Raw genomic sequence first — 20,232 nt, 5'->3', positions numbered from 1 at the left:
GCATATTTTTTACATCCTGTCAAGAGCCTTGTCAGATTGATTCATGTGAAGAACTCGGTTCAGAGTGAGACACAGATCAATCTGGAGTCAGCCAGGGTAACTTTGAATACTTTGTGTATGAATTGTGCTCTACAAATAAACGTATGAATATATATACATATGAATACCGGTAAATCATTTGGTTTGCCACACTAGACTCAAAAGTGACATTGTTTACAGCAAAGATAATTATGCGTTATTTGGATTTAATCTCTTCTCTTATCTTCCTTCTTTCAGAATAATTTCTTGATAATTTCCGATACAGGAATAATACACAAGTATTTTACCACTTTCTGGCAAAATAGGTGTGAAATATCTGGTGGTTTCCTGTATTAAAATTATACAGGCCGCAAAGAGGGAAACGCTTGTGAAAACTTCCCTCCTCGTAAACAGTTAAAGTCAGCAAAGCACAATAAATTGAAAGTGAGCAGACAGAAATCTGAGCTGCTGTAAGTGTGTAATTTTCTAATCTATTCAGGGCCAGGTCAAACTGTCATGGATGGAAACTGAATTACAAAAGGCCAGAATGTCTTTCCACAATAATCACATGAATGTGAACAAGTAGCTGGAAAGTTTAGTTTTAGTAAAATATAGAATCATGGCATTGTAAAAGTAAGATATTGGATAAACTCATTCTCAGGAACAGTTTTATGTTGCACCGTTTATTATCCATTCATTCATCTCTTATTAGAGAAGGGAAATCACATCGCACTCACTTCAAGCTGTCTTGTCGATTTAATGACATGCAATTTGTAGCCTCATTTGTGTGACTAAGTGCCGCCGTTTATTACTTTATGTTTTTAGGATTTAAACTGAATACCACCAAAATAAAGAGTCACTGTACCAGAATTACAAAGATACTCACAGTTAATATACTTCTTATGTATTTTGGATACATGTATTTAGTTTCTTCCCACCACTGTTTATGTCACGTCATCAAAGTCAGTCCATGTTGTACATTTTGGATTGACGTTTGTGGGCTATGATGCCATGGGCTAAAAAATAAAATATTCTAAGATTGCAGGGCTGTTCTTGTAGGTGCAGTTTTCCACGGGGGCCGACAGCGTGGCGCAGTACATCTACTACCAGCCCATCGTTCACCGCTGGAGAGAGACAGACTTTTTCCCCTGCTCCGTCACATGTGGAGGAGGTTAGGACATTTAAACCTCTCCAACACTCTAAATGACACGTTCTATCCAATCTTTTTCAATTCTTAAGACTGTAATTCATTGTTTTGCGCAGGCTACCAGCTCACGTCAGCCGAGTGTTTTGATCTTCGGACCAGTCGGGTGGTGGTGGACCAGTATTGTCATTATTACCCAGAAAATGTTAAGCCTAAGCCCAAACTTCAGGAGTGCAACATGGAGCCGTGTTTGGCCAGGTTAGTAAATTACTGTAGCAAATGTGTTGAGCATCACAAGACAGTTGTTGGGTCAATTCCCTTGAATGGAGTCAGCATGTCTTTATTGTATAGCAGCTTCTCTGGGTGTGTGCAAACATCCAAAAATCATGGTAATTACTGAATTAAAAAAAATAACTATATTATTAAAGAAAGAAGATAAGATAATCCTTTATTGTCCACACACGGGGAAATTTCATTGTTGCAACGCAGGTAGATACAGAGGAAAAGGACAGATAACATAATAGGAAGTTTTAAAAAAAGGGAGTGTCTGCAGAGCCGCGGCGCGCGGCCGAAACTGCCATATTATTTTTGTGCCGGCCGCGCGCCGCGGCTCCTGAAACTGCGCCGCTATTCGACCGCGTTTTAGCGCCGTTTTAGACCGCGCCGGGTTAAGGTTAAGGTTAGGGTTAAGGTTAAGGTTAAGGTTAGGGTTAGGGTTAGGGTTAGGGTTAGGGTTAAGGTTAGGGTTAGGGTTAGGGTTAGGGTTAAGGTTAGGGTTAGGGTTAGCCATGAGGCTATAACGGGCTATAAGGGAAATGCAGCGGTCCCTGAAACTGCCCGGCCATTTGACCGCGCCGCGGCTCTCCAGCCACGGCCTTAAAAAAACACTCTTAATAGAAGAACTCTTATAAACAAAGAGTATATTTTGTCCTTTAGACAAAAACCTCTCATTTCCTAATAAGGAATGGAGGGGAAAAAATAAATAAAGATTAAGATAAAAATAAAAATAAAGAAAGATGACGTATATATATATATATATATATATATATATATATATATATATATATATATATATATATATATATATATATATATATATATATATATATATATATATATATATATACCAATCAATACAAAAGTGTATAAAATCTCTTGATAAATATTATAATAGTACAAAGTTGGGCGGGGATTGGGGGCGTGGACTGGTTGTGTATAGGCTACGACGAGTGTAATTTCCAAAAATAGGCTTCTCATCCGTACACTTAAGCCACTGCACTGCTGTTGATAACAGAGAGGCGTTTGACTCCAGATGCGGAGGAAGGCAGACACAGGTAAACCCGCTCACACACAGGGTGCTTGTGGAGACAGGGGAAGGACCGTGGAGACTGCACAGACTTGTTCTCTGTAAGCTACAAAAGGATGCATTTTTCAAATGCATCATTTTGCATAAAAAAAAAGCCAAACGAGGAACTGAATTTAGAAGAAGATGGTCAGGATTAGGGGTTCACAGCGCTGCTCTCCGTGTGTGGGTCGTGCCAAAAATATGTACAACTCATAAACATCCCCAATCTATAACTGATGCACAAGCGTCACCTCAAACTCACACCACATGTGTGCGAGAGAGAGGGCGAGAGGAAGAAAGTGCAAGCGCCTGCAAGGAGCTGCTGCTGGTCTCATCACTCAAAAAAAAGACTTTTCAGCATTTACAGTTTTGAGAATGAGTAGGTGTTTTATGTGAGCGTGGAGGGACTGGACTTTGGCAGCAGGAGTCCTTCTCTGCACTGCACTTTAGACGAGCAGCATCAAAACGCTCAATTCACCCATCAAAAATCTTCTAAGTTTGAGATCCTAAGGTTTACAGAAACACAAGCTAATATAGAAACCTACAGGTATTATCATTCCATTGCTGTTGTTTAAAAAAGGCTACCTTAACTTAAATTATTCATGGTGCACCTAAAGTCTAAAGTGGCTGAGAAATACCACTAATACTACTAATGAATAATCAGAAGAGAATAAATTACATCGACATAGGAAAAAATAAATTATTTTTTCTATGTCTTTTCTCCTTCAGTGACGGCTACAAGCAAATCATGCCATATGACCTCTACCACCCACTGCCACGGTAATTGCACAAGTAATAACGGAAATTAGCATAAAAATGAAGACTAACTAACATGCACTTCCGTCTTTGTTCAGATGGGAGAGCAGTCCGTGGACATCGTGCTCTAGTTCCTGTGGCGGCGGCATACAAAGTCGCTCTGTTACCTGTGTGGAGGAGGACATGCAGGGGAACATCACCCCCACGGACGAGTGGAAGTGTCTGTACTCCCCAAAAACTGCCATTCTCCAGCCCTGCAACACGTTTGACTGTCCCACATGGCACGCCCAAGAGTGGTCTCCTGTAAGTCACTGTAAATGTACACTGAAGCCACTACCAACTGATATTCAGATTTAACACAATTAAAGTGAAGGAAATGTGCTTTTTAGGTTTAGTAGAATTGATAGTTCCTAAATCAAAGAAAATTACACAATGATGAAGTAGTACTCAGTACTAAGTAGTTGTTGTAGTAGTAGTAGCAGCAGCAGCAGCAGCAGCAGCAGCGGTGACAATGGGAGTAGTATTATAGTAGTATTATAGTAGTACTTTTAGTTGTTGTAGTAGTAGTAGCAGCAGCAGCAGCGGTAACACTGGTAGTAGTATTATAGTAGTACTAGTAGTTGTTGTAGTAGTAGTAGCAGTAGCAGCGATAACACTGGTAGTAGTACTAGTAGTTGTTGTAGTAGTAGTAGCAGCAGCAGCAGCAGCAGCAGCAGCAGCAGCAGCAGCGGTAGTAATAACACTGGTAGTAGTATTATAGCAGTATTATAGTAGTACTAGTAGTTGTTGTAGTAGTAGTAGCAGCAGCAGCAGCGGTAACACTGGTAGTAGTATTATAGTAGTACTAGTAGTTGTTGTTGTAGTAGTAGTTGCAGTAGCAGCGATAACACTGGTAGTAGTACTAGTAGTTGTTGTAGTAGTAGTAGTAGCAGTAGCAGTAGCAGCAGCAGCAGCAGCAGCAGCAGCAGCAGCAGCAGCAGCAGCAGCAGCAGCGGTAGTAATAACACTGGTAGTAGTATTATAGCAGTATTATAGTAGTACTAGTAGTTGTTGTAGTAGTAGCAGCAGCAGCAGCAGCGGTAACACTGGTAGTAGTATTATAGTAGTACTAGTAGTTGTTGTAGTAGTAGTAGTAGCAGTAGCAGTAGCAGCAGCAGCAGCGATAACACTGGTAGTAGTATTATAGTAGTACTAGTAGTTGTTGTAGTAGTAGTAGTAGCAGTAGCAGCAGCAGCAGCGGTAGTAGTAACACTGGTAGTAATATTTCTGATAGTAATATTTCATGTGCAATCTATGTAATATTTCATGTGCAATCTATGTGCTGTCGTGACACATATTCATGTGCAATTACTGTCGGGATCACATGCAATGGTATTTATGTATTTATTTGTCTATGGGAGTTTTTATTTATTTATAGGAGATCTTCTACTGAAAGTGTTTTTCAGACTTCCTATAAGTGATCTGTTCTTCTGTATCTACCTCTGTATCTACCTGCGTTGCACCAATGAAATTTCCCCATGTGGGACAATAAAGGAATATCTTATCTTATCTTATTATAGTAGTTGTAGAAACAGTAGCTGTAGATTACTATGGAAATACTTTTTATATTCATCTAATACTTTTATTTAAGATCAGTTAAATTAAATTAGCATTACACAATACACACATGAATATTACAGTAAATCATACCTGCTGCTGCTGCTGTTACATTGATCATAAACATCCCATTGAACTTCTCAATGAACCTCTTTGGGGATTTTTCACTTTTATCATTCGCTGGCTGCTAAAACCCAGAAGCATATTTGTGGCCTCGCTCTGAAAACCTTGGCTGGCTGTTTACCTAGCACATTTTTCCTGTGAACTCGACTTTAAATGCTTGTTTTGGCAAAAGGACGCTCCAGGTTCAGCCGTGAGCGCGCCGCAGTGGGGAGCCTTTGCGCCTCCCTTGAGCTGAACTTAAGCAAAGAGATATAATCACGGAGGAAAAATGTAAACGTTAGGCTTATCGCTATCTGAAAAACGAATGAGTGAAGTGGTTGTATTCTTTCAACAGTGTACAGTAACGTGTGGTCAAGGGCTCCAGTACCGCGTGGTGTTATGCATTGACCATAGGGGGCTGCACGCTGGGGGCTGCAACCCCACCACCAAACCACACATCAAGGAGGAGTGTCTGGTGACCGTGCCCTGCTTCAGAGCTGTAGGTGGGTTGACTCTTCAGTGAACTGTCTCGTCAGTACGACCCTCTGCAATGTTTCATCACAGTTCAACAAGAGTGTTTTGAAATGTTTAACTTGTGACGACAACATGATGTGTTAAAATGTGTGACATGGGTGACAAAGGCTGTGAAGTTAGTGCTATTATAGTTGGCCTGATTTATTTCTATTTAGTATTTGACAAACATCTCAACACAAGTAGATCAGGGGTGTCCAAACTTTTTTCACCAAGGGCCGCATTTTGAAACTTATACGGGGCAAAGGGCCACAAACAACCTGACAATATCGAATTTGTTGAATGACAAAGTGATTCATTCAAAGTTTTGCATTTGACATAGTTTTGATGCCTCCACACCTTTAATAAGACCTGCAACATTAGTATTAGGTTGGTATAACATCAAAATGCTTAATCTTTCCAATTTTACAGTAAAACCTACTGCTTCTTGTTGTTTGGATCAACAGGAGGGACAACAAAAATTGTTTAAGGGCCGCATTTGGCCCCCGGGCCGTAGTTTGGACATGCCTGATTTAGATAATGTTGTGAATGTTGTCGCCTAAGGCCCGAAGTCACTGGGATAGGCTCCAGTCACCCGCGACCCCGAAAGGGAACAAGCGGTAGAAAATGGATGGATGGATGTGAATGTTGTTTTGAAGATATGCTAAATTTGAATGTTGAGTATATCTTTGAAAACAGTTTTGTAGTAAGGTGATATTTTTGCACTTCTGTGAATCATTTGTCTGATAATTAAATCTCAACTAACATTTATTTAAGACATGTTTTAACACATTTCTGTTGGATTGACATAATATAATTTTACTATCGGGATACTCCAAAAATATGGAATATTTTGGATAGGTTGATATAGATGTATTTGTATATATTATTATTTTGTATATGTATAAATTATTATTATATTTAATGATGAAACTATATAAACTTACACTTTTTTTTAGATACACTTCCTGTTGAAGCAAAGGAACCATGGCAAAAGCAGGCCATTGAACTGGATGAAGAAATGACTGTGACAGACGAGCCAACGTGAGTACAAGATAAGAAAAATACTAACTTACTTTGTTTTAATTGTTCCATACATTTTTGGGAAAATACAAGATGATACACGAGCCAATCTGAACCAAATATTCAACCCAGTCGCTTAAGAATGTATGCTCACTTAATAATAACAAAAGTATGGCTGAACTGTACCTTGAGCAGTTCTTAAGTAAGGGAAACGCTGCAGTTGAGGTAATAGACAGCGGTTCACAACCCGGAAAATCAACAGAAAATTTACAACGCTAAATCACAGAATTACTGTCACTCCACAAACGTATAAGAGCCGAAGAGCCCTGCACACACTGACCCCAGAGCAGTTACGCTGGGCAAAGTGCAAGTCAAAATTTACCTTGAGGCGAAATTGGTTTGGACAGTGCTCACTGCTCCTTTGAAACCTTCACAGTATCACGGTTGTGCTCACGTCAGCGGACATTTGTGTCAACTTTTGCGTGTCAAAATGTACAGCTGGAGCCCTTTTTTTTACACGCTTGTCATAATACTCTCCCTCGTACCTCAACACACCTGCACTTGCCAGAAGTTTGTCTGAAAATGATGCTAGATTAGATTCGTAAGGACGGGGTTTGGAGTATATTAACCTGTCTTGACTATTTACAATGTTTTGGGTAATGTGCGAACAGCCAAATTGCATGTAAAATAAGTTCCTGTGTTTTGTATGAGGTAATTGTTGGTAAAACAAAGCTACTTGCATTACCTCAGCAATCTTCCAGATGTTCTCTCATCAACCGTACAATGCCTGCTCCACCGAAGATGGACAATGATTGGATACTAAGCTAGAATGACTTGTGATAGCAACAATTTTGGACTAATTTGGAGGCTGAAAATATGTTCCAAAATATATGACTTTGCTCCCTTGCATTAAAAGCATAAATATTAATGTGTAATATAGTGCTGGTCATAAGCCAAAAGCAATATCTGACGACCATATGTGGCCAGGATGTGCAGGGGAGGAAAAGCCTGTTATAAACTTATTACACCACTTTTTGCAAACCACCACTGTGAAACTCCTAAAATAAAAGCCGTCTTTGTAGCTATTTAACTTTAAAAGTGAATAAATCTCTTCCTCTGAAGTGAATGTAATTGATAACATTAAAAACAGGTTTTGGCATAATGTGTCGTTTCAATGAAATGGGGATTGCGCTCCAAACGACTGATGTAGTTTAACGGCGCGTGAAGATAAGCACCGATGTTATGAGTCTAAAGTCTGACTGTACTGATTTATGTGTTTGTCCGACGCACAATGAGCCAAGTCTGCAGTAATTATGAATATTTTATTGAGACGTCCAGTAAAACTCCAGGGTGCTCTCGTGCTGTGGTCAGGCAGGTTAAACAGGCAGGAATGTTGACTGAGCACGGTCTAAATATATAGGCTACGTGTGCACTGAACTTTGATTAATCAGTTGGTTTCAGTCAGCTTTTGAATGACGTTTTAATGTATTTTCAAAAGATATAATAATTTGAATTGGACTGTTTTATAGGTTGGAATTGACAACGTCTTTATTATTGATCAATATCCTTCAAGTCTATTTACGGCCCCCACTGCGTACCATATGCATACCATTAAAAAAAAAAACATCTTTATTGCAGCGCGGAGATTTATCACTAGTTTTTATTCAGCTCTCTACATCGCTATTGCAAGTGTGTAATCTATGAGGTCGTAAGCTACAGCGCTGCCCAACGATCATACATTATGCAACATCTGCTGAATATATAAACTGCACGATTATGACTTATTCATCCCACAAAATAAATGTGTAAGAAAGTGTAAGACCACCTCCCTGTTAAACGCCACCAAACGAATAATTTCACCAGCTCGCAAAGTGCAAACTGATGGTGTTTTGAGCTTCAGTACTGTGGACACGGCTTTAAATTTGATAATGATAATTATAGGAGTAATTACAATACTTGCTGTGTATATTTAGAGTTTAGTGTCACTGTCTGTGTTTTTATGCAAGTGCACATAATGTATTAACACTTTTCTTCACCTGATGAAAGTATACCTCTGACAATACTTTGCAGCTGGTATTAACCCAATGGATTTTTTTCTCCATTGTCCTATTTAGATTTATTCCTGGGCCTTGGGAACCCTGCAGCAAATCCTGTGGCGCCGGTACACAACATAGAACCGTCAGATGCCAGGTTCTGCTGTCCTTCGCTCAAACTGTGGCGGACCTGCCCGATGACGAGTGCGAGGGGGTCAAACCGGCCCAGACCCAGTCCTGCTACAGGACGCCCTGCTCCGGAGCAGAGGGCCACGAAGAGGACCAAACAGAGAAGACTTTCGAGAAGGAGGAACTACATGACTGGGAGTATGAAGGCTTCACAGAGTGTTCAGAGAGCTGTGGGAGAGGTAAGCTTATCAATACAAATCATACGTATGCACTGTAAAGTAGAGGCTGGAAATAACATAGGAAGGAGTGTTTACTTCAATTAAGCATCTATTTTCTATTGCAATTTCTACAACTGCTTCTACTACTAAAGTATGACTGTTCCTTTTGAATTCTTCTGCTGCAAACCACAGTGGTGTCCTCTTTGTGGTCGTATTTTCCACCAGTGCTTTAACAAGGAGCCTCACATTGTAAATAAAAAAAGGTGATGTCACTTTAGCTTTGCAAAAACGCAGCACAATTGAACATTATTAGGTGATAATGGTCGTAGCACAGGTCGTTCCCCTGTAGCCTCGCCCACTCTGTTGTGAATCCAGTGCCAGACACAGATTGTCGGTCTAAACTTTCCGCCATCTTTATTTAAGGTTGGCTTTGATCTCCGTGGGCCTGTGTGTCTGCTTTGTGTGTCTCCAGCTAATTTAATTTCACTGCATGGGCGTAGGCTTTTGTCAGTGTTTCGCCCGCACTCGCCCAAAAATAAATAAAATGTTGTAACAGTAATGATAGTCTGACATAATATTTGTAGATTTGAGAAATAGCTGTGTTCTGTTAGCCATGCATAGTTTTCACTGCAATATCAACTCTATTCTGACAGGGAGCAGTCAGATTGAATTATGTGCTTGATTGCAATAATGTTTCTGGTTGTGATGTTTCTTAAGTTAAGATTTTATTTTTTAAGATAAGATAAGATAATCCTTTAATGTCCACACACGGGAAAATGTCATTGTTACACTGCAGTAGATACAAGAGGAAAGGACAGATTATAGGAAGTTTAAAAAAAACACTCTTAATAGAAGAACTTTTTTGAACAAAACCAAAAAACTCTTATTAACAAAACTCCTCTCATATCTTAATAGGGAATGGAGGGAGAAGAAAATAAAATAGAATAGATAAATAAAATAAAAAGATAAAGATAAAAATAAGATAATAATAAAATAATAATAATAAAATAAAGAAAAAATAGCTAGCATAAGACTAAATAATACTAATAGTAAGTAAGTAAACAAAATAAAACACTCTTATTTACATCAGTTATATGCACATGAATATGGCCTTAATTGCTTGTGAGTATGACAGTAATTGCACATGAATATGATGGTATTGCACATGGTTAATTCAGTATTGCACATGAATATGACAGTATTTAAGAGTTTACATGCTTCTCCTCAGGTATACAAGAGGCTGTTGTGATCTGCCTGAACAAACAGACCAGAGAAGTGGCCGACCAGAGTCTGTGTGAGAGCTCCAGAAGACCTCCACAGCTCCTCCAGGACTGCAACACTCAGCCCTGCCCACCCAGGTAGGAGCAAATATACACTTAAAACATTACTTAGGTTATGAGAACAACATTTCAGGAAAGAAAATGATTTGATAACAGACATAATTGCAATACCTAAAACATCCAAAGAAGATTATAATGGAACACGGTTTGCCTGTACTTCTCTTAATACAGCACAACATCTGAGCACAAAAGACGTTTGAAAAATGTCCTTGTTAGTGTTTGTACCACAAACTCGATGCTTTTCCTCTGTTCAAACTCCTCCAAATGCTTGTGAAGACACCGTCTGACTGATACTGATGCTGAGTTAAAGTGACAGAGATGAATGGTTGTATCTTCATGAGGAGGAAATGAAGTCAGCTGGACACTGCACGGAGCCTGGTCACAATCGGAATACAATGGGATCAGGTGTCAGGAGAGCTGGGTTTGCTTAAAGTCAAGTTGGGTTGGAAGTTTTTTGGCCTGTAGTGATGGCAGTATTAGAAGTGATAGTCAGGGTAGTAGCTAGTACCAGAATTAAATGTATAGAAAGAAATGGCCAATATAATATGGTAAAAAAAAGTGATCAAACATCTATTCTATTCTTGTGGTAAAATACAAATACAGAGGACAAACTAGAATGAAAATGAAATACTTGAGCTTTAAATCCTAAATCTACCACAGAGTACACGAAGAAAGGTGTGGAGTTGTTTAATGCATTTATATTTGACTACATTTATAACACTACACTGACATCTAGATAGACTTTTTACAAGAGCAATGATGCATTTTAAGAGAAAGGTCAGAGTTCCTCCTCAGGGAGCAGTATTTTCTTTTATTAAACTAAAGCCATATGTTTAATAAGAACAACTCACAGAGATATAGCGCTCACAGTGATATTGGTCCCCAGTGGTGAGGTGGAGTAATGCATTAACGCTCCCCCTTTGGTTACCATATTTTCATTTTCAGACCAAAGATTGATTGAATATGAAGCATTTGGATATTAGTAATATAAATCGAATGTAGTGCATGCATATTTTACTGTCATAAAACTAGAGAATTGACTAAATAATAGGCAAGGCAAGTTTATTTGTAGAGCACAATTCATACAAAAGGAAATTCAAAGTGCTTCACACAACAGTTTTCACAAAAGAGAAATATGAAGAAACATGCACAGCTAAACATAATCGTTTTTTAGCCTAGATTTGAACTTTGTCAGAGTAGAGGCCTGTCTCACATCTTCAGGGAGATTTTAGCTGCAGAAAACTGAAATGCAGACTCCCCATGTTTAGTCCTGACTCTGGGCACCAGCAGGAGGCTTTTGGCAATGTTTTTAGATGGTAAAAAGCTGCTGATGTTATTGATTTGATGTCTTAAAGTGCGTTAAAGTTCAAGTCTGAGTCCATTATTACCCCCAGATTTCGAAGTTGATTTGTAGGTTTTATAGCGAGAGTCTGGAAATGACTGAAAACACGTTCTCTTTGTTTCTGTGGTTCGAAGACGATGATTTCAGTCTTGTCTGAGTTCAGCTGGAGAAACTTTTGTTTTGCATCCACACACTGATCAGTTGGATTCAGTGTTCCATATTCAGTGTCGTCTGCAGAATAGTGCAGTGATGGGAGACATTTTCACTGCGTATCAACTGACCTAATGGCAGCATGTAGAGGTTGAACAGAAGGGGTCCCAGGACTGACCCTTCTTCTTCTAGTATTGTTTATTGGCGGTTGGCACGCAACTAAAGATGCATTACCACCACTGTCCGGTATAGAGTGTGGGCCAGGAAGGCCCCAGCAATCCTTAAATCCTCCCCATCAATCCTGTTGACTTAAGGTTCATAAGGAGTACTTTTACTATAACCTCTTGTGTGATGTTCTGCAGTAATTCCTTGATACTAAATTTAATCCCATGTTCACATATTCTATCTTTCAGAATTTGTCTTTGCTGATGAAATTTAGGGCAATGAATAATGACATACTCCACTGTCTCTTGGATTCTGCAGCGCTCGCACTCCCCTGTTCGATGTTTCCCCATTATTCTGAGGTTGTCATCCAGCCCTGTGTGTCCCAACCTCAGAAGCGTCAGAACATCCTCCTTTCTCGGACACACAGTTATCAATTTCAACAAAGTGCTTCTTGTCTTCCAGATAGGACTTTAACCAATTCAGGGCAGTGCCAGTGATGCCCACCCAGTCCTCTAGTCTCTGTAAGAGGATCCCATGATCGACAGTGTCAGATCTAACAGAATTAAGACTGAGGCTTTGCCCGTGTCAGTGTTCAGGCAGATGTCATTTGTCACCTTGACAAGAGCAGTCTCAGTGCTGTGATGAGGTCTAAAACTTGACTGAAAAACATCAAATGAGTTGTGTATTAAGAGGAAATCTGTGAGCTGTTGGTAAACAACCTTGTCAAGGACTTTGCCCCAAAATGGCAGATTAGAGATGGGCCAATAATTGCTCAGTACTGCGGCATCAAGACTGCTCTTCTTAAGGAGAGGCTTCATGGCCGCAGTTTTCCTTTTTTTTTTTCTTCTTTCTTTTTTTCACAATAAAAAAAACAACAACAGAAAACAAACATAGAACGAACAAAAACAGACAGGGCAGGACCGCAGTTTTCAAAGCCCTTGGGAATGTTCCAGATTGAAGCAAAATGTTTACTACAGGTATGTGAGTGACAAACTGTTCAGCACAGACTTTAGAAATCTGGAGGGTAACACATCGAGGCAGCATGTAGATGAAAGACTAGTGATGATCCCACATCTGAATTGTAACAGTAAATGCATTAAGTATTTTCCTCAATAGCCTAATTAAAGAGCATCATGACGTGAGCATGATCTGTAGCTCAGTGAATGGTTTTGCAGTAGGCCACACGTTTCAGGTTAACACCATGTGCTGTTGTCAGTGCTACCCACTCACACTCTGTCAGAAAGCCCAGAGGCCGGTGCTCGCTCTCAGCTGTTTTTTCAAGCTTTCAATCTTGTTTTCAGGCACAACAAACGCTGTACTGGACGTGTTTCCTTTGGCCCGTGCTCCCTCCCAGAGGCCTCCTCACCCTCCCATATTAAGCTGCTCTGCTTGGATACTGTTCCCCCCCGAAAGGGAAACAACCATAGGATTTGGCTTTGAGTCGTAACGGCCCCATTCCCAATTCTCCTTAGTCCAGCACCCCAGAGTAAATATGGATAGCTCTAAAACATGACCTAATCTGTCAAGCCTAAAGTAAAGTTCCTGCCATAGCGTCACAGTTAGCTGCCGTGAGCAAAAGTTGTACATAAGCCATATTGGTTTCAGGATGGAATAGAAAACGTTGCTTATTAATCCCTGTGTGAAAGCGGCTTGGACAACAGTGTGGATAGTGAACCACACAGGTCAGTGGAAAAAACATTAGGTTAAAAGGCTGGCCACCGGGATTTCTCCAATATCACAGTGTGACGGACCAGAGCTTGCTGCATGAATCAGCCTCTCACAAAATGTGTTTTTTTAATGAATTTACAAGGTCAAGAGTATGCTCTGGGGGTGATTGAAAAAACACAAACTGCCCCTGACTACATTTCTTTATGTTGAAGAAAACAAGTCTGAAATAAATGAACACAAACTATAAGAGCTGTGACTAATCGGAAGGTGGAGGAAGAGACCTCTCAAGCATATCACACAAAACTTAACCATGTGTGCAGTGCTGACATATTAGCTGCCAGTGCTTATCATATATATTGTGCATGATACAGTTTGGCAGTAAACACTGTGTTCACAGGTGGGACACTGGAGAGTGGAGTTCATGCTCTGCTACATGTGGCGTGGGTCTAATGACCCGCTCTGTGGCCTGCACTCGCCGGCCCTTTCGGGGCAGTAACAACACAGAGGTTCTAAAGGTTGAGGACTGTCCGAGCCCCAAGCCCAGCCCTGTCCAAGCATGCAACCGCTTCGACTGCCCTCCCTTGTGGGACACACGTGACTGGGGCAAGGTGAGACCAGTAAACATCTGATTATAAGTGATGCATTTAACAGGGACTGTTGATATAATCCAGGTGATCCCGCTCTAAAGGAAATGGCACCTCTTTATTTGTGTTGCTGCAGTGCTCGCGGAGCTGTGGTGGAGGAGTGCAGAGGAGGCAGATCCTGTGCAAACAGCGTTTGGCAGATGGCAGCATTTTAGACCTACCAGACACGTTCTGCCCCTCAAAGAGCCCAGTGACCCAACAGACCTGTGCCAGGCAGGACTGCCCCGCTATGTGGGTCACCACTGAGTGGTCCCAGGTATGGCTGTAAATTATGATGTACCTTATTATTCAGGCAGAGCACTTTGTATATTTGCTTCATTTTGTAATTGATTTAACACTAGTCTGAATGCTACTTTTATGTCTCCAGTGTTCAGTGACCTGTGGCACCGGGGTACAGAGGCTTCAGGCAGTGTGCCGGAAACAAGGAGACGATGGTCAATATCGCACCATTCATCCCACAAACTGTTCACAGATCGCCCATCCCAACAGCGTCAGACCATGTTCTCTAAGCCTCTGTGAAAGTATGCGTGCTTACTTACAGTTACATTAAAAATATAGATTAAACCATATCAAGTCACTGTATTGTTTTACAGATTCAATCAAACCAGGTCCCACCACACAGCCCCCAAAGAAGGTTTACATCCAGTGGCGAAAGGGCAAAAAGCTGCATTTGCTGGTTGGTGGCTACGCTTACTTGCTCCCTTGGACTCCAGTGGTTCTTCGCTGCCCGACTCCGCGCTTCCGCAAAGGGCATGTCCAGTGGTTAAAAGATGGGAAACCTTTATTCAGCCTCACTCACCTCTCCATCACATCTTTGGGATATGTGAAGATTTACCATTTACTTCCGTCTGATGCTGGTGTTTATACCTGCCTCGACGGCCAAACACGGGAACATTTAGTCTTGAAGATAACGGGGAGCAAGCAGAAACTCTCATTGTCCGAAGCAGCAGTGTCAAGGCTTAATGGACCTCAGAAACCCGGCCAGACTGAGCTACCTATATCCTTATTAAACCACTATGACAACATTGTGGAGCGCATTATAGAGCTCAAAGGATCTCGCTGGGATTTTGATCAACTTCATCTAAGTGAAAAGAACAGATCGACCTTGGAAGATGAAAGAGGAAGTTTAGAGCACTCCGGCCCGGTTCTGCTTATCGTTGATAGCCAAAAGCTAGATGAGATAATGCACAGTCTGTCTGGGGAGGAACAGCTAGCCCACCTGCTTAATGAGCTAACCAAGATACACAGTGAAAGCAATGAGTCTACCCTGCATCCGGAAACAGTGACTCAAAAACCTCTTTATTATAATATCAAAGTGCACACGCCAAGGCCAAGACGACCTGTGATCATTCAGCAGCCCCGGAGGATCGGATCTCCGGCATCTTCTTCTGAGAAAATAGTGCACGTGGGGTTGCCGGTGTTATTGCATAAACCAGTAGCAAGCTTGGAGTTGAAATGTAATACGTTGGGGAGTCCAGCACCTATTGTAAAATGGACAAAGAACGGAAAAGCGCTAAACTATAATAGCAGGTAAAGACACTGTGCTTAATGTTGTATGTACAATTCATGTTCAGTACAGTTAAAAATAAGGTGAGGCTTAAGATTAAAAAAAAAGTTCACAGTATGGTAGTTTTTTCGATTGCCAAATATTTTTACTGCAATAAAAATGTGAACTTTCTTGATCGACTGAACTTTAGTTTCTCTGTAACTTGTAGAATGTAGAGACAAAAGAAATAACTTTTTTGGACAACAGTTTTCTGTTTTTGCAATTGAAGGTATAACTAATCTGATCTAAAGGATAAAAGATCACTCAATTGTTTAGTGGAAACAGTAATAATTAAATTACAGTTTTTTTTCTTGCTTTTAATTATTGGATGTTCTTTTCTTTTTGTTTCGACAGAGTAGTCGCTTTACCCACCGGTTCGCTGAAGATACTTTTCCCAATCGAACAAGATGAAGGGCTTTACACCTGCACCGCAAGGAACCGCCTTGGGGCCGCTACACTTTCATCTTGGCTGCAAGTAAATGGTAAAGATTAATTAGAAAAGGAACATTGAAAAAAATCAAGCATGCATGATTCACGTTGAGTTTGTACTTTCATGTTTGCTTTAATTAGTGCAGCTCGTGTGGTTTTGGGTAAGTGATTCTGGGAAAAGGTTGTCTCCAACTGGGAAACACACGTGTAGCCACACAAAGTTTGGATTCTGCAGTCAGTGGCAATGATTCAGTGTTGGGGAATGTCCGGAGCTAGGTCACCTCTACACTGTCTCCCATCAAAGCACAGCCATTCTGATTATTCAATGCTCCTGCACATCCTCCTCACATATGACAACAATTACAGGAGCAAGATTCAAAATAAGATAGCATAGCGTGCAGACATCAGGGTGTGTGCTCGTGAATAAGAAGTGTTGAGTAATTCTTTTGATAGCCATATGCATTTAGCGTTGTAAAATAAAGTCCTTATTGGTCTGTTTCATTTCATTGTTTCTGTTTTTGCAGTTGGAAAAGGCAGAAATTGTCCCGAAGGTCATACATGTGTGGAGCGGATTAACAGTAGCCCAGCGGTGCCACAGTGCACTGGTCAGTCCTGCTCATTCAGGTAGTATGTCATTTTCTTCTCTCTATGTTAACTTGATGCTTAAGACACAGACTAAATATACTATATGTGTTATTGTTTAAGCAATGCTCTCTGTGCCCCCTCCTTGGCTAGTTTGTCCATGAATCCCCTTCTGCCTTAGTTCTATCCTTATGGGGTTTTCCCCGGAGCCATGCTGAAATAATAATCAATATTTAAAGATGTCGCAACAGACCACGAGTCACAGGTAGATTATCACAGTCCATTAAAGTCTATTTTACGATGTAACGAGGAAACATCTGTCTTTACTAAGGCAGGTGTTTGTGTCTCCTAAATTTAAAATACTAATGCACCATAGTCTGACTTATTTTGTGTTTATAAACCACCATATAAATCATCTTGTCCTTAATTGTATTTTCAATCATTTTTTTAATGTCCTATTTAAGTTATCGTTACATTATCATTAAGTTATCGTTACATTATCATTACGTTATAGTTACATTATCATTCACATTGAGACACAAACATCCATCTTAACAAACACAGATGTATTTTCCCGAGAAGTTACATTGCAACTTAGACTTTAACACACTGTCTGTGAGTATCCACCATGGATCTGTTATATCCACCCAGGGGTATGGAGACAACCCCTTAAGGATACAGCAGAAGGGGATTCGAGTTAAATAAATGGAAATAGCGCAGCGGGGCTGTGCACCGAGACCATTAGACCTAGTATGATAAAATAATTTGTCTAATAATCTTTTACTGTCCCCTTGTGGCAGGAGGTTGGAAAATTAAATCCACAATATCACGTCTGTGCGTATGACATGTAATGTTTTCATTGTTTTAGATGGCAGGTTGAAGCATGGTCTCTGTGCTCGTCTGCTTGTGGAGGGGGGTCCCAGCGCAGGAGGGTGCGATGTGTGACAGGTCCTGATGACAGGGAGGTTGGGAGCCATCGCTGCACAGGACGCAGCCCCTCACTCACACGACTGTGCAACATGCTGCCTTGTGTCAGATGGGCCACTACTCCTTGGGGCCAGGTAAAGGAAATACTACAGTGAACTGAATCCATGATAGATTATAATTCAAATATGGTTTCAAATATAGTACCTGAATTTACTTCAAATACACTCTATAAAAATGAAACAATATGAACGTCAGCTACTACAGAGGAAATGCTTTTGAATGACTAAGTGTTCATTTTCATTTTTCCAGTGCCATGGTCAGTGTGTAGGTTCAAGTCTGGCCACTCAACATCGACATGTTTACTGCCAGGACACAAACAGTACCAAAGTCTCCTATAGGCTGTGCAGCGGACTTCAAAGGTAAATAGACTAGGCTTAATGGAGAATGTGCTAATCTCATTTCTGCTGTGGAAATATAACAATGACATATCAAATGTTACTGCAGAAGATGCATTTAATAACAGTCCCTTGGTAAAAATCAATACATGTATTCATTAAGTCTGAATTAATGTTTTTTGTAGGCCTGTCTCGGTGAAAAACTGCTCCACTGATACTTGCGCCCTTCAGTGGAGGATAGGTCCATGGACACAGTGCACTGCCTCCTGTGGTCGCCATGGTTTCCAGTCACGCCTGGTCAGCTGTGTGCACCGGCGGACAGGGAAGGCCACGAGAGAGCATCACTGCATGTGGAGGCCCCGCCCCCCCAGCTGGCAGAGGTGCAATATACTGTCCTGCGGCAGAGGTAAGAATAAGTGTACCTTAACTTAACACATTTATTTTTGTGTATGCATCTTTACATATATAGTTTATGAATTGATTTTACCTTTGTTAATAAAAAAAATCTGCTTTTTTCTTGCATAACATTTTAAGACTTGCTGTTTTGTTATAGGTGTTTTTGTATTTTGAACACCTTGAATAACATAACTTGGGTATTTCCCATCAGCAGGAGAGTGCCTTGACAGCACCAGATACTGCGATAAGGTCCGGCAGCTGGAGCTCTGCCCTCTGCCGCAGTTCCAGAGCCGCTGCTGTCACTCCTGCAGAAGCACCTGAGACATGGGGCCCGGGATGGACAAACTGGACTGGACAGAGACGAGACTGAGATCCTCCACAGTGTCACCGCAACAGAAATGTGTGCACTGGGATGCCATGAGGAGGGATACATGTTCATACCCACTAAACGGACTTGGCTGGGAATGGTTTTGAAATGGGATTGTAATGAAGGCTTAAATTTTACCCAAAAAAGGAAAAAAAAAGTATTACTCCAACAGCCAGAAATTTCAATTGTGAGAAACATAAACTTGTGGTATGTATTTTTCAGCCAACAGGAAACTAGAAAGGCATTTTCTACACCAGTTTTCCAAAAGGTGAAAAACATTGGGTTTTAGAGCAGCACCTTACACTCATTGTGCAGTGTTAAAATATACCACATGTACAATATACAAGAAAATATGTCACATTTGATGGGAGACCCCTGTGTTGATCACTGGATATTTGCTTTTATTGCCGCAGATCCAAATGTAATGGTAACTGTTTTAATAGATTGGAGAGAGAGCAGCTTATAGCCCGAAGTTGTAAATTAGAAATAATAATCACCTGGAAAAAGGCTCATGGCTCATAATGGGTCGTTTAGCAGCGGCAATTTAAAATTAATTTTCACAATTGTTTTAATGGTTTTGGCCGAACAAACAGTATGTTCAGCAATGTCTTTTGCATGGGTTGCACTAATCTAATATAGAGTAGTCTGACTGAAGCAAATACATTTCTTCTACATTTGAGGAGAAAGAGAAAGACTTTTTGCACTCAGATTTCCGTTAGGCCTTTTGTTGAAAACAGGGCTTGGGGAGGTGTTTTAAACCTCTGGTTTGTAAGTAACTGTTGATTTTATATTTTGTCTTTTTTTGTGTGAAACATGTCTTAGAAGAGCATTTTAAGAAATGTTCCTTTTAAAACCACTTAATGACATAGTGACGTAATAGTCTTTTGCTAACAGACATATTTATCATTCAAATTCAAAATGATAAGGTAGGAATAAAATCCATTTTGGATCAAATTGAAAAAACATACCTGGCAGGCAAAATTTGCACTTTTCTCTTTGAATATGTCATGAATGAGTCCATGGTAGTGAACACAGAACAGCAGAAGGCTACCTGTCCTTTCATTGAGTCAAATGTTTTATTTGAAAAACATTGTTTAAATGTAGATATTATTTTGCTCTCGACTATTTATTTGATTGTACGTTTTCATGTATATAACTGTAAATATCAAATGCCTGAGTATTCATATCCCTGTAGATTGTATGAATATTAATGTTATGGGGACCCCTGCTGGTGACATGATGCATTACTTTGTTGATTTGTGGAAAAAGCATTAAATAAAATGAATTACATTCCAATGGGAAAAAGTGTTGTTTTCCTCAACACGTTAGTATCAAGGTCATTAAATATATGCATTTGTGGACTACTAACATTTATCAAAGTCATTACAGCAGGACAGGAAAAACAGG

The 20,232-nt window shown here is 40.3% G+C and overlaps 2 protein-coding genes across 5 annotated transcripts in view; both read left to right on the top strand.

Annotated features, from left to right (window-relative positions):
• LOC140372022 (ADAMTS-like protein 1) overlaps nucleotides 1-20,121 on the top strand; it is a 111,165-nt gene extending 91,044 nt beyond the window's left edge. For 2 of the 4 annotated variants that reach the window (XM_072459274.1, XM_072459276.1), the window contains 18 exons: nucleotides 1,078-1,189; nucleotides 1,282-1,420; nucleotides 3,237-3,287; nucleotides 3,362-3,566; nucleotides 5,317-5,464; nucleotides 6,431-6,515; nucleotides 8,609-8,895; nucleotides 10,103-10,232; nucleotides 13,937-14,147; nucleotides 14,260-14,439; nucleotides 14,551-14,704; nucleotides 14,777-15,713; nucleotides 16,084-16,211; nucleotides 16,683-16,782; nucleotides 17,609-17,801; nucleotides 17,977-18,086; nucleotides 18,248-18,468; nucleotides 18,670-20,121. In XM_072459274.1, coding sequence (XP_072315375.1) covers nucleotides 1,078-1,189; nucleotides 1,282-1,420; nucleotides 3,237-3,287; nucleotides 3,362-3,566; nucleotides 5,317-5,464; nucleotides 6,431-6,515; nucleotides 8,609-8,895; nucleotides 10,103-10,232; nucleotides 13,937-14,147; nucleotides 14,260-14,439; nucleotides 14,551-14,704; nucleotides 14,777-15,713; nucleotides 16,084-16,211; nucleotides 16,683-16,782; nucleotides 17,609-17,801; nucleotides 17,977-18,086; nucleotides 18,248-18,468; nucleotides 18,670-18,779 — 3,501 coding nt within the window. In that variant the 3' untranslated portion in view covers nucleotides 18,780-20,121. Of the gene's footprint in view, nucleotides 1-1,077; nucleotides 1,190-1,281; nucleotides 1,421-3,236; nucleotides 3,288-3,361; nucleotides 3,567-5,316; nucleotides 5,465-6,430; nucleotides 6,520-8,608; nucleotides 8,896-10,102; nucleotides 10,233-13,936; nucleotides 14,148-14,259; nucleotides 14,440-14,550; nucleotides 14,705-14,776; nucleotides 15,714-16,083; nucleotides 16,212-16,682; nucleotides 16,783-17,608; nucleotides 17,802-17,976; nucleotides 18,087-18,247; nucleotides 18,469-18,669 lie in introns of those variants that run through there. The other 2 variants (XM_072459275.1, XM_072459277.1) reach the window with 2 other exon arrangements.
• Nucleotides 1-20,232, top strand: part of LOC140372174 (leucine-rich repeat LGI family member 2-like) — a 481,342-nt gene that overhangs the window by 191,266 nt on the left and 269,844 nt on the right. The gene's annotated exons all lie outside the window — the stretch shown is intronic.

Source organism: Eucyclogobius newberryi, unplaced genomic scaffold, assembly GCF_026437365.1.
Source record: "Eucyclogobius newberryi isolate DKJ021-1_F unplaced genomic scaffold, fEucNew1.0.hap1 SCAF_22, whole genome shotgun sequence".
NCBI lineage: Eukaryota > Metazoa > Chordata > Actinopteri > Gobiiformes > Gobiidae > Eucyclogobius > Eucyclogobius newberryi.
Note: the sequence above shows the minus strand (reverse complement) of the source record. Positions and strands in the feature narration are given on the sequence as shown.